Here is a 26,760-nt window from a genome sequence, read left to right as displayed (position 1 = left end):
TTTTACCATGCTGTACTGCAACTCAGGGCTTGCAGTTCTCTAGTGAACGGAGTAATTCAACACAGTAGAAGAAGATGAGGAAGAAGAAGAAGAAGAAGAAGAAAAAGAAGTTGATTAAAGTAGGCATCTTCTCTTTCCCCATCCCCTCTCATTTCTCATCTATATTTAAAGAAAATAGTATAAAACGTTTTTAGGACAACTCGCAATGCAGAGCTTAATTTCTACAGTGCTCTTGGTAAAAATGGGGAGAAAGAAAAACATGTGGCTATGAAACCCTTATGGGAGGAATATTCCAACAAGCCATTTGCCCAAGTGTAAATTAGACTAAATGATGAATAGGCACAGTATTAGACTAAATAATCATAATCTTCAAAGAAAGCAAGGTTTGGATAAAATTTTTAATATAGAAAGAGTTGTACCATTTTCATATAAACAGGCAACCATGTTTAATATCTTAAACTACAAATGAATGAAAGATATATATATATATATATATATATATATATATATATACTCCTGCCTATATGTATATAGAATAATGAAGGGCAAAATGCTGGAATCTAGTCCTTTAATTTGCATTGGATTTTAAGTACTTTATTTTTGTGAGTACATTAATGGCTTATAGATACGGGTTTGGGCCAAGTTTCCTAATAAGTTCCTCGACCAAGAACAAAGGAAGAAAACGAAAAGAAAGGAAAAAGAAAAGCGTCAAATGCGATTCCATTTTTTAGAATTAATCTCCACGTTAGATTTTCATTAAAAACAAAAGTAATTTTTTTTTGCTAGCTCGACTCGCTCACGTTAGGTGACAATAAATTTTGTGACAGAAGTCATGTAGTGTCCCCTCATGCTACTGGAGAAGGCCTATATGTAACTTCATTTTGTATTTTTTCTTTCTTTCATTATCTATCTTGCCAGATTGTAATAAAGATCGCTGTAAGAACGGCTGGTGTGAGGAGACAATGAAAGGCTACAAGTGTCATTGTTCTCCCGGGTATAGAGGGAGTGACTGCACTTCACGTGAGAAATGAATATGATTATCATTATAACATGATCTAAATATACTCTGTGTAAATGCATGATCCACATTTCCTTGGAATTTATTTGATTGTACAGTGTATTGATTTTATAGTAAAAATAGTCAAATGAAAAAAAGATGATTATATTTCATTGTTTATGTCAATACCGATGGAAAGGTTCCAGTGTGCACAAAACCAAAATGTCATATCTTTCTCTCTCTCTCCCTCTCTCTCTCTCTCTCTATATATATATATACATATATATATATATATATGTATATCAAACAAAACAAAACAAGTCTAGTTAATTATTTTGCCAATGAAATGTTTATTGATAAAGATAAGATTTGATTGGCAAAAACTAGATTGTATTTGTTTTGTTATCGATTAAGTCAATACGTGATACTATTGATATATATATATATATATATGTATATTAATCCGTGGTCCAAACATCTTATAGTTTCAATTATTGGGTGAACTTAACTGATAACCAACAAAACAAATCCAGAGAATGTTTATTAGCCTTAAATTTTCGTTTCGACGATACCTTTCGTCTTCTTCATGTCATTTACTCCTGAAGAAGACGAATGATATCGTCGAAAATTTGAGGCTAATAAGCATTTGATTAACAAAAGCATTAACTGGATTTGTTATGTTTTATATGTATTATTCACATTATATATTCCTTTCCCCTCCCCACTATCTCCCACCCCAGCTTCCCCCTCTCTCTTTAGAATTTTATTTAATGCTTTATGTTCAGATTCAACTTCTTCACAGGCAGACAGACCTGTGCCTCCGGTTGATCCAGCTCCCCATTGCCCAACATCAACTACTTCTACTGGTAAGAATCTTTTCGCTTACTTTGGTTTGTGCGTTTAATCATGGGTAATAGGTCCATGATTTAATACAACCGTTTCTTTTTTGTATCCATGTATTGCTTCACCATGCCCGCCAGGCTTACTAGTAGTGATTCGGGGGGATAAGGAGGAGGGGGAAGGGACGCAAAAGAACAAAGTTCATGAATTTAAATTGCTATAAATGTATTACCTTGCGTGGAAAATGTCTTGAATCGACAAACATACATCATCACTTCATCGTTCTTTTTACATTATTTGTCAGAATTTACTTCCACCCAAGACGACACGAAAACAACACCCGATTCTACTACTACACTCTCTACCACTGCCACCAACTCTGGTAAGACAGCATTCCTCTCTCATCCTCTCTCACGCGATCTCCTTCCCTTTACTAATGAAAAAAAAAAAAACATGATTTGGTGTAATCCTCAAATCCTAATACTCAACGGCAAGTGATAATATAATAACGATCATGTAGTTTATTTGGTAACTTATGAGTGAAAATTTTGCAAAAACTTTAGATCTGGAAATCAAGTAATAACTTAGCGTTGAAAATAAGGGAATGACCCCTGCTGGAAAGAACACATACAGTGTCACACTGTGCGATCCCATTGTGAATATTTCATATAGTGGACTATGAAATGAAATGGTCAAATTTAAAGGTCAAGTCCACCTCAGGAAAATGTGGATTTGAATCAATATGAAAAATCAGACAAGCATAAAGCTAAAAAATTATCAAAATCGGATGTAAAGTAAGAAAGTTATGACATTTTATAGTCATTTCACAAAATTTCATTTCACATTTATGACATTGTAAAGTTCCGCTTATTTTTCACGAATAGTTATAGTCACATGCAAATGAGAGAATCGATGATGACCCTCACTCACTACTTCTTTTGCTTTGTATTGTTAGAATTATACAATATTTCAATTCTTACAGATTTGACAACAAGGTCCCGCAACTTGAATGGACCATAACATATTATGGTAATGGTAATTCCACATGTTTAGGAAGAAAAAAAAACGTTTCGCAGAACAATAAGGAGAAAATTAGAATATTTTATATTTCATATAATAAAACACAAAAGAAATAGTGAGTGAGCGATGTCATCAGCTCCCACATTTGCATACTGACGGGGATGTGCATATAAGTGTTTTGTGAAATTAAGCAAAGCTTAAAAATGTCATTACTTTGTTATTTTACATCCCATTTTGATGAAATTTTCAGTGTTATGCTTGTTGGACTTTTCTCTCTTTATTCAAATCAAACTTTTTGTTGGGGTCGACTTCATATTACGTTCCACACTGAGAACACACCGTAGCACACACTGTGGGACATTGTGTTCTTTGCAATAAGGTCACACTACTCTTGCACAATTATTGCGTTGTTCTTTTCATATTATTTGATATTATATTGTCATTACTTGTCAGAATCAACTTCCACCCAGGAAGACACAACAACAACAACCGATTCTACTACTACACTCTCTACGACTGCCGCTAACTCTGGTAAGACAGCATTCCTCTCTCATTCTCTCTCATGCAATCTCCTTCCCTTTACTAATAAAAGAACAAAAATAACATGATTTGGTATAATCCTCAAATCCTTAAACTCAACGGCAAGTTAATATATTATAATAACAATTATGTAGTTTATTTGGTAACTTATGCGTGAAATTTTGCAAAAACTTTAGATCTGGAAATCAAGTAATAACTTTACGTTGAAAATAAGGGAATGACCCCTGCTGGAAAGAACACACCTTCACACAGTCCGATCCCATTGTGAATATTTCACATAGTGGACTATGAAATGAAATGGTCAAATTTAAAGGTCAAGTCCACTTCGGGAAAATGTGGATTTGAATCAATAGTGAAAAATCAGACAAGCATAATGCTAAAAATTTCATAAAAATCGGATGTAAAGTATGAATGTTATGACATTTTATAGTCATTTCACAAAATTTCATTTCACATTTCACGAAATTTCATTTCACATTTCACAAAATAGTTATATGTACAATTTAGTCACATGCAAATGAGAGAATCGGTGATGTCCCTCACTCCCTATTTCTTTTGTTTTTTTTGTTTGAATTATACAATATTTCAATTTTTACAGATTTGACAACAAGGTCCAACTTGAATGAAGCATAAAATGTTATGGTAATGGTAATTCCACATGTTTAGGGAGAAAAAAAACTTCGTTTCGCAGGACAACAAGGAGAAAATTAGAATATTTCATATTTCATAATACAAAAGAAATAGTGAGTGAGTGATATCATCACTTCCATCATTTTCATACTGACTGGAATGAGCATATAACTGTTTTGTGAAATTAAGCAAAACTTAAGAATATCATAACTTTTTTATTTTAAATCCGATTTTGATGAAATTTTCAGTGTTATGCTTGTTGGACTTTTTCTCTTTTTATTCAAATCCACTTTTTGTTGGAGTGGACTTCATATTACGTTCCACACTGAGAACACACCGTAGCACACACTGTGGGACATTGTGTTCTTTGCAATAAGGTCACACTACTTTTGCACAATTGTTGCGTTGTTCTTTTCATATTATTTGATATTATGTTGTCATTACTTGTCAGAATCAACTTCCACCCAGGACGACACGACAACAACTACTACTACACTCTCCACTAATGCCGCTGACTCTGGTAAGACAGCATTCCTCTCTCATTCTCTCTCATGCAATTTCCTTCCCTTTACTAATAACAGAACAAAAATTACATGATTTGGTATAATCCTCAAATCCTTAAACTCAACGGCATGTGATACTATAATTACGATCATGTAGTTTATTTTGTAACTTATGAGTGAAAATTTTGCAAAAACTGTAGATCTGGAAATCAAGTAATAACTTTGCGTGGAAAATAAGGGAATGACCCCTGCTGGAAAGAACACATACAGTGTCACACTGTGCGATCCCATTGTGAATATTTCATATAGTGGACTATGAAATGAAATGGTCAAATTTAAAGGTCAAGTCCACCTCAGGAAAATGTGGATTTGAATCAATATGAAAAATCAGACAAGCATAAAGCTAAAAAATTATCAAAATCGGATGTAAAGTAAGAAAGTTATGACATTTTATAGTCATTTCACAAAATTTCATTTCACATTTATGACATTGTAAAGTTCCGCTTATTTTTCACGAAATAGTTATAGTCACATGCAAATGAGAGAATCGATGATGACCCTCACTCACTACTTCTTTTGCTTTGTATTGTTAGAATTATACAATATTTCAATTCTTACAGATTTGACAACAAGGTCCAATTTGAATGAACCATAACATATTATGGTAATGGTAATTCCACATGTTTAGGGAAAAAAACGTTTCGCAGAACAATAAGGAGAAAATTAGAATATTTTATATTTCATATAATAAAACACAAAAGAAATAGTGAGTGAGGGATGTCATCAGCTCCCTCATTTGCATACTGACGGGATGTGCATATAACTGTTTTGTGAAATTAGGCAAAACTTAAAAATGTCATAACTTTTTTATTTTAAATCCGATTTTGATGAAATTTTCAGTGTTATGCTTGTTGGACTTTTCTCTTTTTATTCAAATCAATTTTTTTGTTGGGGTGGACTTCATATTACGTCCCACACTGAGAACACACCGTGGCACACACTGTGGGACATTGTGTTCTTTGCAATAGGGTCACACTACTCTTGCACAATTATTGCGTTGTTCTTTTCATATTATTTGATATTATATCATTATTTTTCAGAATTAACTTCCACCCAACATGCCCAAGACGACACGACAACAACAACGGATTCTACTACTACACTCTCTACGACTGCCGCTAACTCTGGTAAGACAGCATTCCTCTCTCATTCTCTCTCATGCAATTTCCTTCCCTATACTTATAACGGAACAAAATTTACATGATTTGGTATAATCCTCAAATCCTTAAACTCAACGGCATGTGATAATATAATTACGATTATTTAGTTTATTTGGTAACTTATGCGTGAAAATTTTGCAAAAACTTTAGATCTGGAAATCAAGTAATAACTTTGCGTGGAAAATAAGGGAATGACCCCTGCTGGAAAGAACACACCTTCACACAGTCCGATCCCATTGTGAATATTTCATATAGTGGACTATGAAATGAAATGGTCAAATTTAAAGGTCAAGTCCACTTCGGGAAAATGTGGATTTGAATCAATAGTGAAACATGAGACAAGCATAATGCTAAAAATTTCATCAAAATCGGATGTAAAGTAAGAAAGTTATGACATTGTAAAGTTCCGCTTATTTTTCACGAAATAGTTATAGTCACATGCAAATGAGAGAATCGATGATGACCCTCACTCACTACTTCTTTTTCTTTGTATTGTTAGAATTAAAGAATATTTCAATTCTTACAGATTTGACAACAAGGTCCAACTTGAATGAAACATAACGTATTATGGTAATGGTAATTCCACATGTTTAGGAAGAAAAAAAAACTTTTCGCAGAACAATAAGGAGAAAATTAGAATATTTCATATTTCATATAATAAAACACAAAAGAAATAGTGAGTGAGTGATGTCATCAGTTCCCTCATTTGCATACTGATGGGGATTTGCATATAAGTGTATTGTGAAATCAAGCAAAACTTAAAAATGTCATTTCTTTGTTATTTTACATCCCATTTTGATGAAATTTTCAGTGTTATGCTTGTCGGACTTTTCTCTCTTTATTCAAATCAACTTTTTGTTGGAGTGGACTTCATATTACGTTCCACACTGAGAACACATCGTAGCACACACTGTGGGACATTGTGTTCTTTGCAATAAGGTCACACTACTGTTGCACAATTGTTGCGTTGTTCTTTTCATATTATTTGATATCATATTGTCATTACTTGTCAGAATCAATTTCCACCCAGGACGACACGACAACAACTACTACTACACTCTCTACCAATGCCGCTGACTCTGGTAAGACAGCATTCCTCTCTCATTCTATGTCGTGTGCACTTCTCCCCTTTTTCCTAATGAAATAATACACTGCAAAAACTCTAGTATTGATTTAACGACAGCCCGGAATCTATATAGGTCCACACCAGAGAAGTGTTAAACAACGCCAGTTTCGTTTTGGTCTAACACCAGATAGGTGTTTATACAACACCAATTAGTATTAACACAGCATCGGTTTGATTCCAAACTGGTGTTGTTTCAATACTTCTCTTGTGTGGACATATATAGATTGCGGGCTGGTGGTAAATCACCACCGGAGTTTTTGCAGTGTAAAAAAAAGGCAATTTGGTATCACTCAATGGCAAGTAATGATAATGATTGTTTAGGAAGGTTATGCTTTACAATGAAATGAAATAATTATTTCGTAAAAAAAGACTCTTGGTCTAGAAATCAAGTAATAGATATAGTTGCATACATATCCATATGTGAAAAATAATTAAATGGTCCTTGCTGGAAAAAACAGTGTCATTGTGATCACACTGCAGTGTTTTCACATTTTCGTCTATTTGAAAATATACACACTTTTAAAATGCTCAAATTCAACAGTGTGAATATATTTTGCACTGAGGACACCTCGACAATGGGACTGTTCACAGCGTGTTTACATTGGGGACCATTAGAAAATATACACACTGTAAAATGCGCAAATTCAACAGTGTGAAGATAATTTATGTTCACACTTTATCTCTCTTTCCTCCCTCCTCTCCTCTCTCTCTCTCTCTCTCTCTCTCTCTCCGTCTCTCTATCTCATTTTCGCTCCTCCTAATTTCTACTTTCCCTCAGTGGATGCCGGACCGTTTTTTTTATTTACCCAAACAAAAACACCGTTATCTCGTTCAGAATGCTTTTTCAGAGCACTACGATATAGATGTACATGCTTATGTTTTAATAGAGCAGTAAAAATGAATATGATAAAAGAATACAACACTCCTAATAATATTATGTAATGACCAAGGCAATATTTGTTGGAAACCGACTGGCATGGTATAAAGATAAGTTTAGTTTTAGAAACCACAACGTATAACAACATGATGTCTTGTGGTTATCTCGTGGATAAGGAAAAAACACCCACCGAATTGCCAATATTTGATAACTTTTGCGAGAAAATTTTGCAAAAAAATTTGATCTTAGAATCAAGTAATAACTTTGCGTGGAAAATAAGGGAATGACCCCTGCTGGAAAAAACACATAGAGTGTCGCACTGTGCGATCACAGTCTTGACAGTGTGAATATTTCACATGATGGACTATGAAATGAAAAGGTAAAATTCAACTGTGTGTATGTGATTTCACATTATGTTCCACACTGATAACACACCGTGGCACACACTGTGGGACATTGTGCTCTTTGCAATAAGTCACACTACTCTTGCATCATTATTATTGTGTTGATCTTTTCATATTATTCGATATTATATCATTATTTGTCAGAATCAACTTCCACCCAAGACGACACGACAACAGCAACTGATTCTACTACTACACTCTCTACCACTGCCGCCAACTCTGGTAAGACAGCATTCCTCTCTCATGAAATCTCCTTCCCTTTACTAATAAAATAACAAAAATAACATGATTTGGTGTAATCCTCAAATCCTTAAACTCAACGGCAAGTGATAATATAATAACGATTATGTAGTTTATTTGGTAACTTCTGCGTGAAAATTTTGCAAAAACTTTAGACCTGGAAATCAAGTAATAACTTTACGTTGAAAATAAGGGAATGACCCCTGCTGGAAAGAACACATACAGTGTCACACTGTGCGATCCCATTGTGAATATTTCATATAGTGGACTATGAAATGAAATGGTCAAATTTAAAGGTCAAGTCCACCTCAGGAAAATGTGGATTTGAATCAATATGAAAAATCAGACAAGCATAAAGCTAAAAAAATATCAAAATCGGATGTAAAGTAAGAAAGTTATGACATTTTATAGTCATTTCACAAAATTTCATTTCACATTTATGACATTGTAAAGTTCCGCTTATTTTTCACGAAATAGTTATAGTCACATGCAAATGAGAGAATCGATGATGTCCCTCACTCACTACTTCTTTTTCTTTGTATTGTTAGAATTAAATAATATTTCAATTCTTACAGATTTGACAACAAGGTCCAACTTGAATGAAACATAACGTATTATGGTAATGGTAATTCCACATGTTTAGGAAGAAAAAAAAAACTTTTCGCAGAACAATAAGGAGAAAATTAGAATATTTCATATTTCATATAATAAAACACAAAAGAAATAGTGAGTGAGTGATGTCATCAGTTCCCTCATTTGCATACTGATGGGGATTTGCATATAAGTGTATTGTGAAATCAAGCAAAACTTAAAAATGTCATTTCTTTGTTATTTTACATCCCATTTTGATGAAATTTTCAGTGTTATGCTTGTCGGACTTTTCTCTCTTTATTCAAATCAACTTTTTGTTGGAGTGGACTTCATATTACGTTCCACACTGAGAACACACCGTAGCACACACTGTGGGACATTGTGTTCTTTGCAAGAGGGTCACACTACTCTTGCACAATTGTTGCGTTGATCTTTTCATATTATTTGATATTATATTGTCATTATTTGTCAGAATCAACTTCCACCCAGGACGACACGACAACAACTACTACTACACTCTCTACCAATGCTGCTGACTCTGGTAAGACAGCATTCCTCTCTCATTCTCTGTCGTGTTCACTTCTCCCCTTTTGCCTAATGAAATAATACACTGCAAAAACTCTGGTATTGATTTAACACCAGCCCGGAATCTATATATGTCCACACCAGAGAAGTGTTAAACAACGCCAGTTTCGTTTTGGTCTAACACCAGATACAAACAAAAAGACTCTTGGTCTAGAAATCAAGTAATAGATATAGTTGCATACATATCCATATGTGAAAAATAATTGAATGGCCCTTGCTGGAAAGAACAGTGTCATTGTGATCACACTGCAGTGTTTTCACATTTTCGTCTATTTGAGAATATACACACTTTTAAAATACTCAAATTCAACAGTGTGAATATATTTTGCACTGAGGACACCTCGACAATGGGACTGTTCACAGCGTGTTTACATTGGGGACCCTAAGAAAATATACACACTGTAAAGTGCGCAAATTCAACAGTGTGAAGATATGTTCACACTTTATCTCTCTTTCCTCGCTCCTCTCCTCTCTCTCTCTCTCTCCGTCTCTCTATCTCATTTTCGCTCCTCCTAATTTCTACTTTCCCTCAGTGGATACCGGACCGTTTTTTTATTTACCCAAACAAAAACACCATTATCTCGTTCAGAATGCTTTTTCAGAGCACTACGATATAGATGTACATGCTTCTGTTTTAATAGAGCAGTAAATATGAATATGATAAAAGAATACAACACTCCTAATAATATTATGTAATAACCAAGGTAATATTTGTTGCAAATCGACTGGCATGGTATAAAGATAAGTTTAGTTTTAGAAACCACAACGTATAACAACATGATGTCTTGTGGTTATCTCGTGGATGAGGAAAAAACACCCACCGAATTGCCAATATTTGATAACTTTTGCGAGAAAATTTTGCAAAAAAATTTGATCTTGAAATCAAGTAATAACTTTGCGTGGAAAATAAGGGAATGACCCCTGCTGGAAAAAAACACATACAGTGTCACACTGTGCGATCACAGTCATGGCAGTGTGGATTTTTCACATAGTGGACTATGAAATGAAATGGTAAAATTCAACTGTGTGTATGTGATTTCACATTATGTTCCACACTGATAACACACCGTGGCACACACTGTGGGACATTGTGTTCTTTGCAATAAGTCACACTACTCTTACACAATTTTTGCGTTGTTCTTTTCATATTATTTGATATTATATTGTCATTATTTGTCAGAATCAACTTCCACCCAAGACGACACGACAACAACAACTGATTCTACTACTACACTCTCTACCACTGTCGCCAACTCTGGTAAGACAGCATTCCTCTCTCATTCTCTATCATGCAATCTCCTTCCCTTTAATTAATAATAACACCAACAAAAAATAAGGTCACACTACTCTTGCATCATTATTGTGTTGTTCTTTTCATATTATTTAATATTATATAATTATTTGTCAGAATCAACATCCACCCAGGAAGACATGACAACAACAACAACTGCTACACTCTCTCCCACTGCCGCTGACGCTGGTAAGACAGCATCCCTCTCTCGTGCGCACTCCTCCTATTTTCCCTAATGAAATGATAAAAATAAGGCAATTCGGTATCACTCAAGGGCAAGCAATGATAATGATTGTTTCAGTAAGTTATGCTTGACAATGAAATGAAATTATTATTTTGCAAAAAAACCCTCTTGATCTAGAAATCAAGTAATTGATATATATGCATACATAACCATATGTGAAAAATAATTGAATGGCCCTTGCTTGAAAGAACACAGTGCCATTGTGATCACACTGCAGTGTTTTCACATTTTCGTCTATTTGAAAATATACACACTTTTAAAATGCTCAAATTCAACAGTGTGAAGATAATTTATGTTCACACTTTATCTCTCTCTCTCTCTAATGCCTTTCGTCAATACCAATGAATGTAAAGGGAATTAAGATGATGTTTGGTATACGGCTCGCGGTCTAATGCCAATTTGTCCAATGACCAAATCGGCTACTATTGTTTGGTCTACCATCAGTTCGTCCACTATCCACAGGGTCTACTTACCATTTCGTCTACTCACAATTTCTTCTTATACCACTTAAAGTAGTCCAATAGCCATTTAGTCCATCATTGGACTAACATCAGTGTTAATTTGGCGAAATTAATGAAAGAAAATGGATACTAGACCAACTGGTTGTGAAACGAAATGGTCATAGAGGAACTGGTGATTAGGTGAAGTGATCATAGGACAAAATAGCCGTTAGTGTTAAACAAACGTTGATGGACGGAATGGCATTGGACTTAAATGAAGATATACCATGTGAAAAGTGGACGAGTTGCCAATATAGTAAATTGACAATTTACCTACAAGTTACCCTTCCATTCCCACCCTCTCCCCCTCTCATCTCCTCTCCACTTCCTCTCTGTCTCTCTCTCCGTCTCTCTATCCCATTTTCGCTCCTCCTTATTTCCCCTTTCCCTCAAGGGATGCTGAACCGTTTTACCCCAACAAATCATTATTATCTCTTTCAGTATGCTTTTCAGAGCAGTGCGAAAAAGATTTAAATGATCAATGTTTTAATAGAAAACGGGACAGTTTTGAAAAGTCTATACAAAATTTGTTTTAAATTATAATGTCTATATTTTGATGTTAATAGATGCTCTGAAATCTTATCTTTGAAATTCAATTACAAAAAAATTGTTCATGCTTGAGCGAACACGGGACGTTTTTGTCGGGGGTTCAAAAAGAGGCTTGCGCCAGAATGGCAGAATATGAGTAATATGATGATCAGACTTCTTGCTAATCAGCCGACTTCCTCTCAACTTATTCATTATCTGTGCCATAATTTCCGAATTATGCTGTCAAATTTTATTTACAAATTTATTTATTTATTTACTTGAATTATTTTTTTTCAATTAAATCTCTTTTACCTTTGAATTTTCCCTCATAAGTAAGAAAAGAAGATTTTTTGTCAACCCAAGCAAGAAGATTTGCATTATTAATTGGGAAAAGTTGTAAATATTCAAATCCTTTTATTATGTAAAACAAATTATGTTATGGTATCTTTAAAAGACATGAATCCATTTTTCAACGGGTTATTGATTCCTTGACCAAGTTTAATTATATGCTTGACAGGACAAACAGGAAGGGATTCATGTCTTTCAATGGCAATGGTGTATTTAGTCAATTTTGAAGGAGCTAGATATGGCAGATCGGGAAAAATGGGATTAAAATGTTGTGAGCGAGCGAAGCGAGCACACAAAAATTTCCACTTTTTTAATACAATATCAAACTTTATGATAGATTTTGACATAATACTCAGAAAATAATATCATATTTTACTCCCTATCTTTCCTTTTTTTTCCTTTCCACTTTTTTTCTTGGTCATTATTTTTTTTAATTGAGGGGGGGGGGGAGCATCCCATCTGTATGACACTGTTTAAAAGGCACCATAGACTTTGTAGCGCACAATGAAAGTATTAAAAAAAATACAAACTCTCCCATACTTCGGTTGAAAAAAAAAAGTTTTTGCTTGAAGAAGGAATATTCAAAGCTAAAAGAGAACATATTAAAAAGAAACAACAACATAACAATTCAAGCAAACAAATAGATTTGAAAATGAATTTTGACCGCATAATTTAAAAATTATGGCAAAGATAATGAAAAGGTTAAGAGGAAGTCTGCTGATCAGCAAAAAGTTCGATCATCATATTTATCATTGTATGCCATTCTGGCGCAAGCCTAATTTTTAACCCTATACAATAACATTCCGTGTTCGCTCAAGCATGAACGAAACTATTTTAATGGCATTTGAAAGATAAGACTTCAGAGCACCTATTAACACCAAAATACAGACATCATAATTTAAAAACAAAAATTTTATAGACTTTTCAAATCTGTCCCGTTTTTTTTTTGATACGCACTGTATAATACAGGGGCCGCGGAAGCGGCGGGGGGGGGGGGGGCTGGGGGGGGGGGGGCTTCAGCCCCCCATCCCACTTTTTTCCAAAACCGTGTACAAAAACGTAAAAATGGCCATATGATTGTGATTTTTTTGCATGCTCAGCCCCCCCACTTTGAAAACCGTTCCGCGGCCCCTGTAATAAAAGAATATGACACTCCTGTTAATATTTAATGACCGAGGTACTATTTGCTGCAAACCGACTGGAATGGTAAGATAAGTATGATTTAAAAAAAAAAAAACACTGTTTAACAATAGGATGTATTGTGGTTATCTCGTGGATAACGAAAAACCACCCACCGAATTGCCAAACTACGACTAGCCGTGGAACCTAATCACGACGGTTGACCCCTCACACAAAAGCTTCCAGTATTTTGTGCGCGCGCATTGAATGATAGAAAAGCGAAACGATAACGGCGACTCGTAACTTCAAAGTAAGAATCGTGTGTCCCCACACGTTAATTTAACTTCGAAATGTTAAAATCTTCAAAAGTATAATGTGAACAAGATTCAAGTCTTACTCAAACTCTTCGTGAAACACCCAAATAATTTGTTTTGCCTACTGCCATGACTTGTAAATCTACACACGAAATGATGCGCAAGCGGTCAAGTTTGATAATGACCGGTAATGATATCAAGATGATTTATTAAACAACAAGGATTTACAACCACTATCTTATAAGCCAAATTACAGGGGCGGCGGAACGTATTTTCTTTTCTTTTTTCTTGGGGGGGGGGGGGCAAAGCAAAAAAAGGGCACTTATATGCCATGGTGCAAACGGATATTTTCACCATGAGATTATAATCTGTATGAAGGAGTTGCGTGTTATGTAGTAATTAAGTTGGACCATTTTTTTGGAAGTTATTTCTGATTGATGAAATATATATTTATGATTTTTTTTTGCGAGCGAGCGGTTTGGAAAAAATTTCAAATCTGAAGTTGTAAAACTCACTCTTTGGTCAATTCGGACCTAATTACTGTTGAAAGGGCATCCTTGCGAGATGTTGCGAGCGCGAATCAGGAGATCAAACTTTTGGAAATTTCATTCAATAAGACATAAAAAGTAAACATTCCGACCATTTTTTTGTAATCATGAAAACATTAATGTGAATCTAACTAAAGAATTAACTGAAATTTGTTATACACTGACCAGAAAATGAACCTTTTAAAGACTGCCCATTTAATGACTCATGAATAGGATACGGGCTACATATCTTAACAATCGAATACTAGTAAAGCGAGCGCGAAGCGAGAGCTGAAAATTTGTGATAATCTAACCAGAAAACTGGACATTCTAGGCATTTTATTATAATATAGGGTATTCATATTGCGCACATATCCACCTTGTTAGGTGCTCAAGGCGCTCCTATATTACCCGGCTAAGCTATAGGCGTTCATAGCGCACACAGCTTTTTAAGGAATTACTTCCTACCGGTACCCATTTACCGCACTTCGGTTGAGTGCAGCACATTGTGGATCAGTTTCTTGCTGACGGAAATTACGCCATGGCTGGGATTCGAACCCACGACCCTCTGTTTCAGAGTCCGAAGACTAATCCACTGGGCCAGGAACAGAATGATTACCTTAATAAACAATAATTGGTGCGAGCGCAAAACACGAGCCAAAAATGTGTGATATTCCAACCTGAAAACTGGACGTTCTATGCATTTGTGTAACCATGAACAGGACGAATACCAGTTAAAACAAACCAAATAATCTTTATCATTTTGCTTTGGTATGATACCTCTGTAACACTAGAAAAAAAAAACACTTGGCTATTCCTCGTGCATGTGTATCACTATCCCAAAAGGTCCCTTTTTGTTTTTAAATCTATTTATTGTATATCTTTATCCAGAGTAGCCTGTTCAGTTATACATACAAAAATGTGTCAAATTACACCGATATGTACATTTAAAATGTTCATAAATATTCACTGGTCTTCCACTGGGCCCTGCATTATTATCTCCACAGATAATCCTTAATCTTATCATATTCGATAATGTGTATTTGTATACATACGCATATTCATTTCTCTTGAAATAAAGAACAAAAAAGAAATTGGAAACGAAAAATATGTGGATAAACCATTTTAATTAACATAAATTGTATTTATACAGACTAAAAAAAGAAGAAACAATCGAATCAGCAAAGCTGTTTTTTTTCATCGATGTGTTGTTAATAAGAGAACCATTAATATGCTTATTTATTTTCATGATTGCGATTTATTTATCTTTTCGATTGTGGCATTTAGCTCCAGGATGGAAGTGTACATCTTCGAAATGTTATAGACTGTATGATGAGCAGGAACGAGTCTGGGCAGATGCTAAGGCATTCTGTTCTGAAATAGACCCGGTTAACACTCCGTATGGATACAGATCGCCATCTCTACTCTTTCTTAACACTGAAAAGGAGGCTAATGATCTTCTGGACCTTCAGCTCGGCTTGACTGATGGGTTGAGGGTATGGATCAACTGTAACGACCAATCAACAGAGGGAGAATTCGTTTGTGATGTCGATGGTAATGGAACTCCATCAAGCTCATCTTGTAAGTGCACATTAATCGACCTCTTGATAATAATAGAACATGTATGTTCAAAACTATATCAAAGACAGGCTAAACCTTAACCCTTAAAATACAATTCAGTTTTACCGTCGTAGCCGTGTTTAATCCATTGTAATCATAGTCGTATAACCACTTTGAGTAAACTATGGATTCACAATGGATCGACGATCGGCCATATGTAGATTTGAAATCATATGCCGTTAAAGGACAAGTCCACCCCAACAAAATATTCAGTTGAATAAAAAGAAAAATCCAACGTGCATAACACTGAAAATTCATCAAAATTGTACTAGGAATAAGAAAGTTGTGACATTTCAAAATATTGCGTAATTTCACAAAACAATTATGCACATCCTGATCGGTATTCAAATGTGGAGACTGATGACATCATCCACTCACTATTTCTGTTGTATTATATTTTATGAAATATGAAGTATTCTACTTTTCTCCCCATTGTCAAGTGAAACAACGATCAATTCCTCCCTGAATATGTGGAATTAGCATTGTCTGATACTATATGGTTCAGACAAGTTGGTCCTATTGTCAAATCTGTAATAATCTGGTTGGACACATAATTACCCTCTTGGCGGTAAAAATTTTACCCAATATGTTGTTTTACAGTGTACATCGTGTAGTTACTGAATAGCTTTGGATATATTTTTTTTTGCAGTGAATGTTATACAGTTTTAAGAGTTTATAGGGATTTAATATCGACTTTGGGAAAATTATATCTTATTTTTTTATGAGTTACAAATTAATGAGTTTAACAATAAATTTCAGTACAAAATAAAGCAGAAAGTGCATACAATCATGATCAATATTTTGAATATACTAAGGGAGTGAGGGGGGGGGGCAAAGCAGAAAAGAACCGCTGGTCAAAACACTGGCATTATTGCTATGTCGAAAAATGTCGAAAATGTTCTCGATTTACTAAACAAAATTATTTATTTTGTTTTATTTCATTTTATTTCTGCATTCACATCATACGATTCCAAGGGGGATCCACACTTTACAAGCGTTGCTTTTTAGTGGACCCCCCTCATTTCCATTTATGCTCAATATTATACTGTTTTTTGGTTTTCCGAAGTAAGAATGCTCGTCTGTAAAATTGTACTTAATTTGTATTATGCTTTGAAATGGAATAAAGAATTGAATTGAATTGAAATATGATTATACAACATGACATACACAAAGGTATAACAAAACGGAAATACAATTGTAGTTTTATAAGCAGTGAAAATGAATATCAACAATATGCATTATTCATTAAACAAAATGATGATTTAGAGGAATGCAGGAGAACACCATTGAGAGCGATTGGGCTTGATAATTGTGGCAGCCCCATTCTGTTTTCTAGATCTAATATGAAATTGAAGTTATAAATAAATGTTTCTTTCACCAGGGTGGGACCAAGGAGAGCCCAATGAATGGAGTGGACAAGATGAGGACTGTGTTGCAGTAGTTAAACGCAAGTGGTCTGAACTTCTCAAATGGAGAAACATACCATGCTCATGGACAATATACACAATGTGTCAGTATATAGTCGGACAGCCAGAACAGTAAGGACAACCTTGGCCCAGGGTGTATCATGAAGTTTAGCAAATGATGGCGGGTCTGATTTCTACGATTGATTACATTGATTATTGTGTATGCTCAAACTGAAAGTGAAAACCAGCTACAACGACAACAACAACAACAACAAACAGTGCAACAGCAGCGATCAATTGCTAAGCTATATGGTGATGATGATGTGGCCCAGTCCACAGAGTAGTTACATGGGATCGTTTCCTAGAGGGTCTCAACATTTTGGACATGGTTAAAGATTTCTTTATGTGGACAATTATTGTAGTTCAGAGTCAATGACCCATGCTTTAATCAGCCAAGCAATCGTATAGATTTTATTTAGTATAAATTTATCAAGTTTTCGCAAGTAAATATTCAATTTGTGTGTGCGTATGCGTGCGCCTGTAAATATGGCACCCGGTCAGAATTATCCCTTATATACGTTATAAGTGGAAAATGTATATAATGTAAAAAAAAAAAAAAAAAAAAAAAAACACCGTTAACAAATAAGCGATTAAGTTATCTATGAAAACTGAAGAGTACACATTACACTCATGGAAGTGGTTATGTTGTCGTTCATGCCAGAACTGCTTGAATTTCTGTCAATCTCATAAATGTTCGCTTACCTCAAATTTGTAAGTTGTATGATGATATTTTTAGAATAGTTCGTGAACTTTGTGTATATACCCTATGCTATCGATTTTTTTTTTAGTTTTGCATAGATTGAGGTTCAATAGGCATACGCCATGCAAAGAAAAATTAGTTATATTTTACATTCTAAAAAGGGATTTGCACAATATCAGATTACAATTATGTTTGTTGGATAAAATCACACTGGTTTTCACGCAATATTGTTTGAAAATTACTAATGAAACGTACATTTTGTTACCAAACAAGCATGTTTCCTTGAATATTGGGTGACATTTTACTCATTGTTTAGAAAGAAGCTCGTTTAAATGAGAAATATTTCAGATGTATTCTAATCATCGAATATTTTTTATATTTTCATTGATATGTGTCCCTATCGGAAATTCTAAGATATTTTTGCAATCGTGAACATAACTGGTATATGTATATCAAACAATTGATGCGAGCGCCGCAAAACACGAGCTGACAATTTTTGAACATGTTGAATGAACGACCCAAAACTGGACATTCTAAGCATTTCTGTGTGATCATGAATAGGATGGGTATCTATCTACAAAATTTAAGCTAGAGTGAAGCGCGAGCTCAAAAATCATAATATACTGACCTAAAATTTTGACATTCTTAGCACTATTGGTATTCATGAACAGGATGGTTATCTATAAACCAATCATTTTATGCAAGCGCGAAGGGAGCTTATATTTTTGATATTCCGAACCAAAGTTTGACATTCCTGTCGAACATTAATCCGGCGCCCCTATGTCGGACTTCAATTTGGCGCCCCTAGGTAAAACTTCAATTCGGCGCCAACCCCCCCCCCCCTTGGTTAAACGTTAATTCCACTCACCAAGGGCGGACATCAATTCGGCACTCCCCCCTATGATGAATATCAATCCGGCGCCACTATCAGTTCGGCGCCCCCTATTTAGAACATCAATCCGGCGCCCCTTTGCCTGACACCAATTCGCCGCCCCGAGGTAAAATGTCAATTCAGCGCCGCCCCCAAGTTGACCATCAATTCGGCGCCCATATTTCGGACATTAATTCGACTCCCCGCTTGGGATGAACATCGATCCGGCGCCGCTATGTCAAATATCAATTCGGCGCCCCCATGCCGGACATTAATTCAGTTCCCCTAGGTCGAGCATCAATTCGGCGCCCACCGAGGTTTAGGATCAATTTGGCGCTTTTGAGTCGAACTTCAATTTTCGAAAATCAATTTGGCGTCCCGAGGTCGTAAATCAATTCCGCATTCCCCTTTCCCTCTTTTTTTTTTCTTCACTCTTTCTTTCCCCCTTTTTCTCTTTCTCTTCTTCTTTCTTTCTTCCCCCTGTTTTTCCTCTTTTTGGCGCCCCCTCCTTTTCATCTACCTGGGAGGCCGGGCCCCGTGGGTTCCCCATAATACGCGCATGGTATATCACCAATTCCATGATTTACATGTATGTTTTCTATCATGCTTGTGGCTTGTTATGACTTGGTAGATATTTTATAATGTGTTTAAAGAAGCATGAGGGAAACAGTTTGTCAAATGTTTGGTTTTCATATTCCTGGAAGCAAAACTAAATAAAAAAATAAGGAAAATCTGTATGCAAGTCAGTGAAGTAATAAAATGCGATCCATCTGGATGCATTTCCGTCAAACTATTTTTTTATTTTTTTTTATACCTTCATTTCATTTTAATATTTTATTGAAATTATACTGACAACCTTTCAACTGTAGGAAGGTGAGGTTGGCTTTGAGCTATATATTACCTACAGACAGACCTACCCCCCCCCCCCCCTCTTCCGACCTCACCAAAAGACCGAACTCTCGCACCGGAAATCGGGTTATGTATGTCAGTGTTTTAGAATAACCTTGTTTTTATTATTTTCATATTTTTTCATCGAGAGAACAATTAGGACCGTAAGCATAGGACATACTTCTGAGCAAATTAAGGAACAACTTCATCAAATTGCTTATGGTATTTGTGTCGAACCTAGTGCGCAATACCCTGATAAGAAGACATGAACTATTTTAAAGAAGCATTCAAATGTATAGAGCAGCACCGGCTCTGCTTTGACAGTTCTGTTGCTTGTTCCAGAAAATCTGCGTTTAATGAAACACAAATAAAAACTTGTGTTAAAAATACTAAAAATAATTCGTGTATATACGTTAAAGTGAAAATGTGTTCTTGTGAATAAATAATGGTGATTGTTTGCAACTCATTGTAAAAAAAAATGCTCCGAATTATTTGTATATATATCTTAATGTCGTTTCATGCGTGGATTCATGTTTTTTGTGTGTGTTTGTGAATATGTAGGGCCTATTAAAAATTATAGGGGGAAGTATACCTCTACGATAAGTCGGTTCAAATAAAAGCTGAAAATGAAAAAAAAAAATAGGTGAGGGATTTATGAAAATCCATTAACGAGTAGAAAAGTTATGACTTTTTAAAAGTATTTGGTTTACATGCATGCAGTTCGTAATGTATGACCCTGGGAAGTGGGGTTGCAGGGGGTACACCCAAACATTTCTTTGGCGTGCTGCGTGTATTTCTTTCCATAGGTAACACCCCCACGTATTCTGGGAGATGTGTAAAAAATGTAATAAAAATGATGTTCATTTTGTGGTGAAACCTTTTTTTTTATTTATTTGCGAATTTTCCGGGACCAATTTGATCTCCATTTTGTAATGGATTTTTTTAACCCCAGTAAAGAAAAATAAAACTTTTCAAGTTTCCTGTAGTAATACATTGTTTAATTCTATTAATTTCACTTTCAAATGGATTATGATGAAAAAAATGTTAACCGTATAAAAGGCAGTATGAAATTGTGTGTCTGATGATATGTCCCCCTAGAAATAAAACCACTCCCAATTTTTTTAAAGAAATTTGAGATTTGTTTTTATATTACAAGAAATATAGAGCAGCTGCTCGTCTGTGACGTCACCAAATAAAATGTTTAGAATGTCACAATTACCTTATGTTTTTACGGATTTCCATCAAACCTCCATCGACATATTTCTCAAATTTTCTGCGTTCCTTAGACCCAGGCTATCATCAGGGCGAACTTGCTTTTAATTTAAACCTTGCTATAATCGGAATACGAAGTTTTAACCTAGATTTAAGTATGGCCGTTTACTACCACACTAGGGTTAAAGGAAATCCAACCCAAACAAAAAACTTGCTTTTAGAGGAAAAAGGAAAATCAGACAAGTTGATGGGTGAAAGTTTGAATAATATCGGATAAACAATAAGGAAGTTATGAATTTAAAAAAAGTTATGAATATTGGTAATCACTAAACCTATGGAGATTTCAAATTGGCCACAAATGTGGTATATTTCTACCATCTATGATTGGTTGTATTCAATAAATATCTAAAGTATTCTATATGACTGGCGTCTTGTCATTTCGTGGTATACATTTGTAGTACTGTGATAGATACATAAAATGTATTATTTATGACAATAAATACATCTCTGTGGATATACGATTGCTAAAAATTCTAAAAAGTCGAGAGTGAACCATTTTTATTAATCTGTATTATTGAAAAATCTAATATTTTATAATAATATTAAGAAAGTTCTAATATTCAAAAAACATTATCCAATATTTGGCCCAGGTTGCTTTACTTTAGTTTTTCATTAATTTGTTCCCTTTTCCTGTTTTTTGTTGTTGTGAAACTTTTGATGGGTACAAGCCTATTTACTGATCCATGGGGAGTCGAAACGGGAGAAGAAAAGGGAAAGAAAAGAATGGGGAAGAGAGAGAGAAAGAGAAGGAAAAGGAAAAATAGAGAAAGGGAGTGGTGGAAGAAAAGGAAGGAGAGAAAGAGAAAGAAAAGGAAACAAAAAAAAGAAAGGAAGAGGGGAAATGAAAATGATGAGGGGAAAAACAAAAGAAAAAGAAATAAAATGGAGAGGGGGGGGGGGAGGAAGGGGAAAAAGAGCCAGTCGAAGGAAAGAACGGGAAATGGAGAGGTACGAAGAGGAAGGGGATAGGGAGAGCAAGAGAGAAAGAGAAAGTAAAAAAGGGGGACGGAAAGAAAAATGTAAGAGTGTGGAGAGAGGGGGGAGGGAGAGAGAGGGGGAGAGAGAGAGAGATGATAAAAAGGAGCGGGAAAGATGAATAGAGAGAGGCAAAAGAAGGGTGAGAAAGAGAAGTTCTAAATAAAGTACTAAAGACAGAGGGGGTTTATGATAAGAGTTTTCGTTGGACATGTTGGAGGAGGTATGACAAACTTATCTGGGGTAAAACTTTGTGCTGATTTAAGAAAAAAAAATGTGTTGACCGTCCTCGCTACATGTTGGCAAATGTTGGCGGAAAGTCCAATAATCCGAAAACATCTAGTTTGACTACTCTTTGGAAAAAGAGTAATTCAACAGATTGTTTTTGTAACCACAGACCCATATCGGTCTGACTCCGAACCATAGAGTTAGAATACCATTGAATATAACTCAAATTTAAGAAGATGGAAAGGAAAACATCAACAAACTGAAGAGATCTCGCTTTGATCGGTTAGCTAGGGTAGTGTGACTGGGGCTTCAAGGTGAAGAGGAGATTGGATCATGGACCTATTGCAAATTGAATTTTTCTTAATGGCCCCTAGACCCCAATAAAAATAATTATAAAAGTCTTCTTCTTCTTCTTCTCCTTCTTCATCCTCTTCCTCCTTCTTCTTATTCCTCGTCTACCTCTCCTTCTTCCCCATCCTTTTCTTCTTGTTGTTTCTTCTTCTTCTCCTCCTTCTTAATCTTCCTATTCTTCTTCCTTCTTATCCTTCATCTTCTTCTTATTATCATTCTTCTTCTTCTTCTTCGCCAGCTGATCAACCTCGGGAAAAATCAAAGTCATTTAAAAAAGAGAGCAAACTAATGCTATGGAGATCCTATTGGCAGTGCGACAAATATGTGTGATTTGTGATGAACAACTTTCCCTTTGATGAACTATTAAATTCCCCAAATTGTCTCTTTTTGCTCTTTCTTATGGTGATACAAACTCTTTATCCATAATATATTCTTTGAAAATCTGTATTACATGCCCTCCTATAGAAAGAATTAAAGATTAACTGATATATGTGATAAAAGAGGCATTTTAAGTGAAATATATACAAAAGCAATAGGAAAGTTGTTCACATGTGATGTCACACATCCTTGTCGCATCGCCAATAGGAGGATCTACATGTACATTACAATAATGATCTAAACTTCAAATGCGAATAACTTTCTTAATATTCATTCATTTTGTTCTCAAACTTTCGTTGATCTGTTCCGAAGGTTTCGTTTTCCTTTAACTATTCAAATATATTTATTTTAAGTTTTTTGTAAACATAAAGTTGCAACGACTCAAAAATACGTGAGGTTAAAATATAATTAATTCTGAATCATGTAGGGCAAGAATGCTACTCATTAGTTTAATTGCTTAAAGTTGATTCCCCTCGTGTATAGTTAGATCCATTAATGATTAGGATAAGGGACAATGGACCGATACCCAAAGCGGCAAACCCTTTTACAGGTATCAATTATTCATAATTGCAATATCATTTATCCAGTGTAAAGATATACAATTTGAGTGTGAAACAAGCTGCGACTGAAATGACAGTTACCAGTGGTGTAATGGTCCAACTAAAGAGGGACACACACTGAACTATACGTAGTGGTATAGTTCAGTGGGGGCACAGCGTGGTGTGTGTGGCAAAATTTCTTTATTTAAACTCCCGATCAAGGAAGCAAAGCGAGCGGGTAAAAATGTTGACCTTTTACAAAATGCGTGACGAATTTTGTGTTGGATTCTCATAAAATTTCAGACAATAACATCACGATTCACTGCTTTTATTTCCTTTTGTTCTTCCTCTCCTTCTTTAATTGGGAAAGCCTACAAAAAGTTGACATGAGTAAAGAGATAAAATCAAACTAGCTTTGAACACGGAAATAAATATTAATGAAGTAAAATAATGAAGTTATCACTAATACTTTCGATTAATTTTACAAGTTACACTGGACGTAATACTAATGAGAGAACGGATGACGTCATCCACTCACTATTCCCAAGGAGTTTGGAGTAGATTTATTATTGATTTTATTATAAAATGTGAAATTTAACACTAGTCAATATTCATTACGCTGATTTATGAGTAGGTTTCATTAAAGATAAAAATCATTTCACCAATAATATTTTTGACAAGGACTTAAGTTTGTTTTACAGGCCCATTTGACCCACTGAATTTATTTATTTATTTATTTATTTATTCATGCATGTTCACAATGTACAATGTAAAAGAATACACAGATAATATATAAATATATATATATGAAACACAAGTAAATAATGAACATACAAAGGTGTTGCAACATAAGCTAAAAGCTTGATTGGTTGAAGCACCTTTAAACTGGTTTTGCATCCAAGAAAACAAAAATAAAAATGTAAGAATAAGGAAGAGAGGAAAGAAAGAGAAGAATGTAAAAGTGATAGACTGCCGAGATATAACAATTAAGTTTCAAATTGTTATGAATATATGGTATAGTAATTCAACAGAGTTAAATTCTTAATCTTCAGTTACGAAGAAAAGAAAGAAAGAAAACAAAACTACTTATATGTATTCGTTACTAACACTTTACAGATTCTGTAATTTTGAAAGGAGATTGTGCTTTACAGCCAATTTAAAAGAATGTGAGGTTTTCAAATTTCGAATATTATGTGGAAGAGAATTCCAAACATCTGAACCACGGTGTCTGGTTGATTTATGAGCTAATGCGGCGCGGGGATTAACCAAATGTATGTTCGATGACCGTCTCGTGCTATATGAATGAACAGTGCTGTTAGGCTGAAACATTGAAGAAAATGAGTCAGGCAGCATATTGGCATTAAAACGAAACATAAATAAAGCAGTTTGCCAAAAATCTATATCTTCTACCTTCTAGAGCAGGAGCCAGGAGGGGTCAGCATAGCTGAAAAGGTAGACAATTTTCATGATAATGACATGATTTCCCATATCACACAATGCAATGAATGGGGCGTCTGCCGTGTCCTAAGTGGTGGGTGTGGCCGTAGGGGCCCTAAAAGGAGGCCCCCTAAATTGAACTAGATCAGCTGGAAAGGTAACCACTTGAAACCAACAGGATAATGTTCGGCATAGTTCACTTGTACATGAATGACACTTAACTGACACTTTAAGTGGTGGGGCGCCCCCGGCAGACGCCCCCAAAACCCCGCCCCCAAAAAATTAGCTAGATCAGGTGGCAAGGTAACCACCTGAAACCAACAAGAAAATGTTCGGAATAGTTCACTTGTACATGAATGACACTTAACTTACACTTTAAGTGGTGGGGCACCCCCGGCATATGCTCCCAAAATCCTGAACCCCCCCCCCCCCAATGTTGAGCTAGATCAGCTGGCAAGGTACCCACATGAAACTACCAGGAAAATGTTTGACATAGTTCACTGTTACATGAATGACACTTAGTTCACTATTACAATACATGATTGACCCCTTCAAGTGATGCTCCAGGATGAAACTAATGAGTTAAACAGCTAAAGAAAAATCAAACAAACAAAACACTGAAAATTTGATCAAAATCGGACAAAGAATAACAACGAATGGCATTTTAAAGATTTGCATTATTCCGGTGAAACAGTTCTAGGCATGTCTTCATGAATATTCAATGAGTAAATTGATGATGTCACATCCCCACTTGTTCTTTTATGTGTTATTATATGTAATTAGGTTTATTCAATTTTTTTTCTACCAAGAACTGAAAAAATTGGATTGACAACTGATTTAAGGCATTTTATATTCATTGCTGCAACTCATTTCATTATAAAGGAGACACATTGTTCATACATGTCATGAAAAAATTTAACAATTAAGATTTCATGTAATAACATAAGAAAAAGGAAAGTGGGGACGTGACATCATCAGCCCACCTAATGTATATTCATGATGGTGTGCGTATAACTATTTTCACAAAATATTGCTAAACTTTAAAATTCAATAACTTAGGTATTTGTTATCTAATTTTGTTGAAATTTTCAGCATTGTGCTCTGTGAATTATGTTTATTTAGATATAAATATTTTCAGCACGGAGCATCCCTTGAGTAGTGGGGAGCCCGGGAGATGCATATCCCGACACCCCCACCCCCTGAGATTGAGCTAGTTCAGCTGGAAAGTTTATTAACAACATGAAACCAACTAGAAAAATGTTCTACATCAGCTGTAGAGGAGATGGGGGTAGATTGAGACTGAATCTGATGCTATACTTTTTTCAATTTCATTTTATCTATTCCATGTTTCCCATGTACTCAACTCCACTATCAAATATGAGGACACCTATGCTACTTGCTCAAACGTTTTATGAAAGATGAATGAATACATATTCATTTTATCATAACTTTAGGAATGAGTATGAATTAGAATAAACAAAAGAAAATGATAAGTTAAAAGAGGACTAGGAAAAGGAAGGAAATGAGAAGGAGAATAATAAGAAAGAGATTACGAATGGAAAAAGAGAAATGAAACATAAGATGGATGGGT

General features: G+C 35.1%; 1 protein-coding gene across 1 annotated transcript; it reads left to right on the top strand.

Moving 5' to 3' along the window:
- The first annotated feature begins 3,306 nt into the window (after positions 1 to 3,306).
- On the top strand, positions 3,307 to 17,606 carry LOC135155951 (CD209 antigen-like). The gene is made up of 8 exons (XM_064106556.1): positions 3,307 to 3,388; positions 5,631 to 5,717; positions 8,302 to 8,379; positions 9,461 to 9,529; positions 10,754 to 10,831; positions 10,999 to 11,053; positions 15,732 to 16,025; positions 17,446 to 17,606. The coding sequence occupies exons 2-8, from the start codon at positions 5,649 to 5,651 to the stop codon at positions 17,604 to 17,606; spliced, it is 804 nt and encodes a 267-aa protein (XP_063962626.1). The 5' UTR covers positions 3,307 to 3,388; positions 5,631 to 5,648.
- The last annotated feature ends 9,154 nt before the right edge of the window (positions 17,607 to 26,760 follow it).

Source organism: Lytechinus pictus, chromosome 11 (assembly GCF_037042905.1).
Source record: "Lytechinus pictus isolate F3 Inbred chromosome 11, Lp3.0, whole genome shotgun sequence".
NCBI classification, from domain to species: Eukaryota; Metazoa; Echinodermata; class Echinoidea; order Temnopleuroida; family Toxopneustidae; genus Lytechinus; species Lytechinus pictus.
This window is presented reverse-complemented; position numbering and strand designations above follow the sequence as displayed.

What these genes read in the sequence shown, in the direction of transcription:
- LOC135155951 (XM_064106556.1), top strand. Translation starts at nt 5,649, where the DNA reads ATGCCCAAGACGACACGACAACAACAACGGATTCTACTACTACACTCT. An exon ending in TACCACTGCCGCCAACTCTG is followed by an intron (nt 8,380 to 9,460) that starts GTAAGACAGCAT and finishes ATTATTTGTCAG; the next exon opens with AATCAACTTCCACCCAGGAC. An exon ending in TACCAATGCTGCTGACTCTG is followed by an intron (nt 9,530 to 10,753) that starts GTAAGACAGCAT and finishes ATTATTTGTCAG; the next exon opens with AATCAACTTCCACCCAAGAC.